General features: G+C 36.3%; 2 protein-coding genes across 2 annotated transcripts; one reads left to right on the forward strand and one right to left on the reverse strand.

Annotated features, from left to right (window-relative positions):
- Positions 1–2,511: 2,511 nt before the first annotated feature.
- LOC121264299 (olee1-like protein) lies at positions 2,512–3,662 on the forward strand. The gene is made up of 2 exons (XM_041167420.1): positions 2,512–2,759; positions 3,020–3,662. Exons 1-2 carry the CDS (start codon positions 2,603–2,605, stop codon positions 3,364–3,366), a joined length of 504 nt encoding a protein of 167 aa, XP_041023354.1. The 5' UTR covers positions 2,512–2,602; the 3' UTR covers positions 3,367–3,662.
- Positions 3,663–4,931: 1,269 nt separating this feature from the next.
- On the reverse strand, positions 4,932–5,736 carry LOC121264171 (dof zinc finger protein DOF1.5-like). Its single transcript, XM_041167244.1, has one exon. It carries the CDS (start codon positions 5,592–5,594, stop codon positions 5,106–5,108), a length of 489 nt encoding a protein of 162 aa, XP_041023178.1. The 5' UTR covers positions 5,595–5,736; the 3' UTR covers positions 4,932–5,105.
- Between the last annotated feature and the right edge of the window lie 2,492 nt (positions 5,737–8,228).

An 8,228-nucleotide genomic window follows, 5' to 3' on the forward strand; every position in this document is an offset into this window, starting at 1 on the left:
AATCTAAAAGCAAGAATAGAAAATCTAGTCCATGAGATCTAAAATGAAGAAACCCTAGTCTAAAACCAGCATCATCGAAACCCTAGTCTTTCATGTTTTTACTTTCAAAAGCAGCCCAAAAATTAAAGAAAGACGCAATTCTCATTCAGATCAAACACCTCCCTCTCTTTCTCAGTGCAGTTAATGTTGTTAGTTAGGCTTAATCTAAAACCCTAATCTAAAATCAAGAACAACAAATGAAGAAATAGCACAAATCAAAACCATGAAGGGATAATAGCACATCGAAACCATGAAGAAACAGAGGGAGAAGTTCCGTGCTTTTCAACCTAGCAATTTCATACTTGAAATGTAGAGAGCCAAACAGAAAACCCAACCATGACGAGCCCAGAGCCGTCGCAATCTCCGTCGATAGCCGTCGTGAGAGAGAGGTGCACGGGTTTGATCTCCATTGGGGTTTTCGAGTCGAGAGAGGAATGGAGAACCAGAGAACCAGAAACGTATGGGGGAGAAAAAAAGAAAATAATCCCGTTGGGGGGGTCGTCAAGAGAGAGGAAAGAGAAATAATGATTAAAATATGATTTGTAGAGTGAATAGTAGTTATCCAAATTTAGATAAGCATTGTTCATGGCTAGCTAAATATTTGGATATGCATAAGCTAATGTAGAGGATTTTCGGGTCATATTATGCAAATATGACTGCATATACATATGCATAGATCAATGTGGATGCCTCAATGGTGGGTTCCAAAGAGCCTGACTTGGTGAGGTTCTCCATAATCAAAAGGAAAAGAAAAAAAAAAAGACTTTTCTTTGATAGGCCCTATAATCCATCGTCTTTTTGTCCGGGCCAGTTGGTAATTCTGTTTTTTTTTTTTTTTTTTTTTTTGTGTTTTTGCAGCTGAAACAGCCCAGAAGCCAGACAGGTCTGCTAAAGCAGCTGGAGGTGAAGATGCAGGCGTAGGTTGTTTGCTTATTTTACAAAAACATGGTGTTAGATATCTTTGGTTTGACTTTTATTCTTTTATTAATTGATTTTTTTGGCAGTGAAGTGAAGCAGTCCATGGCTTGGAGTTCAAAATGTTTTGACGGAGAAATAAATGACCACTGTACTAGTCTCAGGGTGCCATTTTGTTTTTCTCTCTGATGAGGAATTCAAGTTCCATCATTTGTTGTAGTGTGTCTTTGCATTGTTATCCCTTTTGCAACCTGAAATTAATTAAGGAGTTAACTCTCCATGCCGTCCCCCTTAATCTGAAGGTTTTCAAAAGTTCATACTTTCGGAGGCCTTTTCTTCATAATCCTCTATTCAAATTGTGACTCCATATAGACAGCCGCGCGTGTTAGCATTTAGTAGTCCTTTTCTTTGTTATTATTACTCGCTCTTTCAAATCTGTGGGTTGCTTTTGATCGTTATTTTATGATCACTTTTGCCATAACATGGGCATCAGGAGTGGAGTCACATAGTGTGCATGGAGATTTTTTTGGAAGGGGCAAAATAAATAAATAAATAAATAAAAAGAGAGAGAAAATTGGTCTCAAGAAGAAACCATCTCAGGATTCTTAATTCCTTGTTTCTTTCGGCATAAAGATCCAATTAAGCCAGCAGGCCCTTTTCCATACTCCATTCGGCAATTTTTCATAATTCATGGATGGAATTTTGGATAATTCACCGACGGAGGGAGGCTGTGGATCAGGGAAAAGAACTGGTGAAATGCTTAGTAAAAGGAAGGTGTAAAGAGGTACTGTGTTTTCAGACACGATGGCATGCATGGAGGACTGAAAGCATGAATTAGAACTATTTTCGACTGTATGTGTGCACAGTAGCAAAAAAGCAAATTCAGTGGCTGGGTGGTTTATCACTGTAAACGCCTTGAGTTGGAACTGATGGTTCACTTTTTCCTTAAAGTTGAAACCTTCAGATTGCCAATTAAGGAGACCTATCAACGTTGACTTGAATATTATATATAGATACACAAATGCAAAAGGTTTATTGATGTACCTAAGTTTTTGTGAAGGAATTCTGAAGATCACTGCATATCAATTGGTATAGCTAGCATGAAAGACGGGGTTAGTTTAGGTTAGTGCCTTCAAAGTACCATTAAATACAGAGGCTAGAATTATTCATTTTTTAGGGTATCAAAAATACCAAAAAAATAATAATAATAATTTTGTAGTGTTAATGGAAATTTTGTATGGATCATTTGCATATTGATATATTTTTTGGGTACTAGAAGTTCTGAACCATTTGATTTGTGTTAGAAATGCCGAGCCCATGTGATAACTTGGATGGCAGAACTTCCTATTCTTAGTAATATTATTGAAAGAAAAATACTCTTTTATAATTTTGTTATTTTTTTAGTGGAGAAAATACTCGAGACCGAGAGTGATTTAAGGGACAGAAGAGCAGGTCATATTGTCTTTACCAACCACACAAAACAAAGGAAAAATTACAACCTCAGAAAAAATAACAGCCAACGAGGATGCCTTAACAAATTCCCCAAAAGTAACTGCATGCTTTTCCTTTATAAAAGATGCCCCCGTTGCCATTTGCATAGTCTTCTGAAACAAAATCTACATAGAAAGAAGAAAAGCAGGCAGCAACAATGGGAAAGTCTTCTACTATGATTCTGGCCTCTGCCCTTTGCTTCTTGTCCCTCCTTGGTTTTGCTTACTGCGAAAGCCGCTTCTTCGTGGAGGGCAAAGTTTACTGTGACACCTGCCGTACCCAATTTGTAACAAGGGTCAGCTCGCCCATGAAAGGTACGTACAATCTCTAGAACGCTAGCTACTTTTGCATTAATCCAGTAACATTTTCGTTAGAGAAAACGGATGATCCATATAATTACTTTTCCAATCAATGCATGGTACTGCCTGATTCATGGCTAAATCTTGTTGCCAAATTTTGCAATGTGAGATTGTGAACAATTCGATTAATTTGATTGAAAAAAAACCTGAAAATTCAGACGTCTCTGATTACTGCTTGCATTGTTGAGCCAAAAGCTTTGTGTTAATTGGTGCAGGTGCAACGGTGAAGATAGAGTGCAGGGACCGTGAAGGTGGGAGCGTAACATACAGCAGTCAGGCGGAAACCAATGAATCGGGAAGCTACAGCATTCCGGTCGACGGGGAGCACGAAGAGGAGATTTGCGAAGTTGTACTCGCAAAGAGCAGCGACCCCGAGTGCAGCGAGGTCAGCAAGGACCCTTTCCTCAAGAAGAGTGCTAGGGTTAGCCTCACAAAGAACAATGGCATTGCATCCCCAGTACGTCTTGCAAACCCTCTTGGCTTCATGAAGAAGAAACCTATTGGTGAATGCAGTGAGGTGCTCAGAGAGCTAGGCATGTCCGCCATCGAGGAGGAGCAATGAAGAAGATAATTTGACATCATATATGGGGCCGGGATCCCTTTACCGAATAAACTGAGTTTTTTTGTTTTTTTCCTTTCATCATGTACTACGAAAACGTTATGCATACACTAATGCGGGGGGTTTTTCTAGCCTAATCTCCAACTTTTATATGATTAATTGTTGATCTCTGGGGCTAGTACTCCTCTTGTTGTAGTTTGCGGGGGTTTGGATCATGATATATAACTTCTGATTGTTTGCATGGTGTCTCATGTATGGGTGTTGTGCTCATTAATTAATCTAGCTCGACTTTGCAACTTCATGTAATGAATCAAATGGGGGATTGGAATCTTGTGTTTTTTTAATCTTCTGGTTTTGGCTTTCCCCCTTCTTGATGGGAAAGATAATTGGAATAATAGAACTTCGAAGTTCGAAGGAGAAAACGTCTTAAACTCGGCCACATTCCACACACACACACACACACACACATATATATATATATATATATATATATATATATCGCGACTTGATTTCCACCATTTGATCAGGAATAAATGTTATCTAGAGAGATGTTTGCCTTTTAAATTAAGTATAAAAAGAAACTGCTTGATCTCTCTACATGCCCAAATGTGGGTGGGTGGGTGAGTGCATGGGTGGAGAATCCATATCAGATGGCACCTACCTGCAGCTTCCTGCATTCTCAGCCCGCCAGATCTAAGTACAGCAATTTAATTAAGTAATAATTATTCCCGAATTTCTATTTACGTCTTTTTGATAGACAGTGGCATCATTACCCTGTTCTCCAATTCCCCATTATTCGATCTAGTACCTACTACTCAACAACGTATGTGTTATGAAAGCAATTAATATATGTTAGGTCATGTACGTACGTAGGATCTTATTATTCCTGCACTCGATCGGGGTATCCATGCATGCATGCGGGGGTACTGGAAGATTCAAACTGAATTTCTATTAACATGACCTCCACCTCTTCACTAATGTTTTCCACGAGCATGCTGCGTGGATTCAGATATTAATTCAGCTTGCACCATACATTCAAACTCAATATACAACATATATATACATATATATAGTATGCATGACAGATATTTTATTTGATCAGTTGTGGGTTATTTATTTATTTTATACAAAATACCGAAGAACTTCAAACAACATATCATCAGCACGCGCATTTAACAGTTTATATTCGTGTTTTTGCTTGCACTAATATGTGTCCATGTTATATCGAGCGATTTCATTAGCCTTTAATTTATTATCAATCACCCAATATTGATCTTTTCCATCCACTTAATTAGCAAGTACTATTCATGATGATGAATTGCATCCATTGATTTCCCCTGGCTTTAAATTTGATGAATTTGGAACCAGAACCCTCTGATCAGATTGATTTTTTCTAAATATATATACATACATATATATATATATATAGATATATTAATGTATGGAGACTAATTGTAAGTCAATAGGACTAGACTAGCTAGTAAATGTTCATTCTGATGGTTGATCTTGGTGCTGCAGTCCAAGTCAAAATTACCACCACTAAATAGGCCACTTATCACATATTAATATAACATAATTGATACTAATAATTATATTATTTATGTGGTTAATTACATGTCTACTTAATTTAATTAGTTGAGCTGAACCTGTGTACATAGATGTACCAGTCTGTCGAAAAGTATATGCTTTCGGATCTTGTCAATCTTGCTGAAATTCAAAAGCAGAGAACAAGAAAGGGAAGATCAAGTGCAAGTTTGACCACCTGAGCCATTCCTGCTCCTCTTCAGAGGGAAAACATGCCGGAAACCGCCCTCGGTCTCCATGACATGCCACTCTGCCTCCACCACCCCATCCAGCCCAAACTGGTGCACCCCAGCGGCATCATACAAGCAACTCTCAGAGAACCCACCTAGCCCTCGAGGCGGTGGCTTGGTTTTCCGCCGGCCAGCCCCGATAGGCACGTTACGAAGTGCCCCGCCGGCGGTCCAGTATCTCTGGCAGCCCTTGCAGAAATGTCTGGGCTGATTAACGTTGTAGTTGTTGAAGTAACAAAACTTGGTCTCCATGCTCTTACATCTTGGGCATGGTATGATCTTATCTGGCCTCTTCTCCACTGACGTTTGATCTGAACCAGCTTTTTGTTCTTCCGTTACTAGTCTATTCTGCAACGTAATGGTCTTCCCAAAAAGCTTGATTCCAGGCACATCTTTGCCTCCCTGGACGTTTGCCATGAAGGAGGGGTAGAGAGAGAGAGAGAGAGAGAGAGAGAGAGAGAGATGGGTCAGTCTAAAATGAGATAAATTTTGAGAGAGACAAAGGAAGAATAATTTGACGGAGAGAGAGAGGTTTGGTGGTTTAGGGAGAGAAGCTAGGGAAGTGCTGAGATATATATAGGTGAAGGCTAAAACAACATGAAACCAACGCAAAATATGGACGTAACAGCCGCTAAAAAGGCCAGGTTAGAGGTAGCTAGGTGGAGGAGAAAAGCTGCAGTTGAGCTTTTACGTACACATCATTTGCGTCACGTCATCATCCCGCCGTGTTGAAAAGTCTAAATTGTGGGTCCCAATCCAGGTAGGTTGCGTACAACGTGTCAAAGGTGTAAGAGGGTGGACGCGAGAATAAAGAGATAAAATCATAAAGCTTGTGCCAATGATCTTCTTTCTCATATTCTTACAAAAAGTTATTTTTTTCCACAAAAAAAAAGTGTTAAAAGATAAAGCTGAAAGAGCTTTTTGAAATTTGTTCAATTACTTTGAATGGATTACTTTGCCACATCATGTGCCTAACATCGAATGGGTCATATCTATATCTATCTATTTTCCGATCTGTATAAACATTTTAAAGTCTCACTAATCACTATGTATTTATATAAAATATAATAATAAAGTGGGATATTGCTTCTAATTTAATGGTATTGCTATTCCTTTTATTTTTTTGGCTTAATTCTAAAAAAAAATATTTGTAATCATAAATTGTGTAACTGTCTTGTAATCGTTTTTAAAAAAATGAATAAAACATGAGACTTACATAAAAAAAATTAATTTTTTAATAATAAACTTCACTATATTTTAAAGTAATTACGTGACGTTTACGCATTTCATGATTGTATATAAAATTACTCTAATACCAAAGCCTTGTTTTCAGGTTTCAATGGAGGGTTTTGATGATCAATTCTCTCTTGATCATATCTTAATATTAATGTATTGTGGATCTTCATCTTGATCTGGTCCGGGTAGCTTTCAGTTCGTAAGTGGTATGGAAAAGTAGGTTGATCTGATGAAAATTATTTAATGAAGATCTGATGAGAATTATTTAATGAAAGTATCTTTATTTAATTAATGCAAAACAACCCCTCATTTCCAACGTCTTTCCTGATTTTATAATGCAGACAAAGAAGCATTTTCCTTACTGTTGCTACCAAAGAGATGCATTTTTTCTCTTCTTTAGGATGCTTTCCAAGTCTCTTCCTAATTTTTTTATTTTTATTTTTTTAAAAAACTAAAGAATACTTCAACAATTAACACAAATTAACGTACAGTCATGGTTGCATTTATTCTATAGATAAGAAAAATATAATAGACTTGCCGGTTTGGAAGGGTCAACACGTTGTATGGTAGCCATTGTCTGAATTTCAAATTGTCAAAAAACAAACATATGTGACAAAGAAAAAAGAATACAAGTCCTTGTGGTCTACCCACTAATACTTATCCATCCATCCATCCATCCTAGCCTGTTTAGAAAGACAAGTTCCGGTCCTTTCTCACTTTCTGTTTCCTGTTATGGTTCTTCATCTCCAAGTTGCTTTTATCAAATCAGGCACTAAAGTCTTCTTTTCCTTTCTTTCTTTATTTTTTTTCTGGATTACTTTTCTTTTCTTTTCTTTTTTTGAATCAACTCTGTATTCTTTAATAAACAGCAAATATTTTAAACAAATAATAGAGCCTTTCCTTACACGAATTCTAGATCATTTATTCTAATTCTCCTCGAGGAAAATGAGGAGTTTCATCACTTCATAATTAATATCTTGCTGATGAATTAATTCAGTAGAACAGAATATTTTACAACACATGATAATGGACTTGTTGGGAAGTAGGATGCTCTCCTCAAAATTTTTCATAATTTTTTTTTAAACGTCATTCAAACACAAATATTTTTCAATTTCAAATCTTCAATTTTTTCATCTAATCATTATAACTTTTCTAAAAATCCAATCAAAACACAAAAAAAAAATAATATTAAAAAATATATATTTTAATAATATTTAAACTTTATAATATTTTTATTTAACTTTTTCTCTTATTTTTTAAAATCTAATAAAATATCTTAACTCAAATTATTTCACTATTATTCACAGAATTCTTATCTTACCTCACTTTCCAAACATGTTGTGTCTCAGGACAAAGACAGAAAAAAAAATATTTATCATTCATTTTGCCACGATCCTCTTAACATTTTATGATTTGGTATTAAATGATTGATCCACAATTTAAATATAATAATTAATTTTTAATAATTTAATATCACATAATGAGATTGTGAGAGGATGGTGATAAAAAAGATGGTATTGGTGGGCATTACTCAAAATCAAAAGCTAAAACTGGACTGTGCTTTTACTTTGTAATTGAAATGTTTCATGGGAAGGTTAGCTAATTGCCCAAAAAAGCGATTGATGGCAGGTTCATGCATCACTTTCCAATTTCCATGTGAAAAGGTTCGGAGTAAAAGGTTTCCCACATTGCAAAAGGAGTAGGAAAAAGGAAGGGGAAAAAAACAGATAGAAATATTATTAATTCCTGATTCCATGCAAAGAGACTCATAAATACCAAACAAAAAGCAGAATGTGAAAGGGGAAAAGATCGATA

This window comes from Juglans microcarpa x Juglans regia, chromosome 5D (genome assembly GCF_004785595.1).
Source record: "Juglans microcarpa x Juglans regia isolate MS1-56 chromosome 5D, Jm3101_v1.0, whole genome shotgun sequence".
Classification (NCBI taxonomy): domain Eukaryota; kingdom Viridiplantae; phylum Streptophyta; class Magnoliopsida; order Fagales; family Juglandaceae; genus Juglans; species Juglans microcarpa x Juglans regia.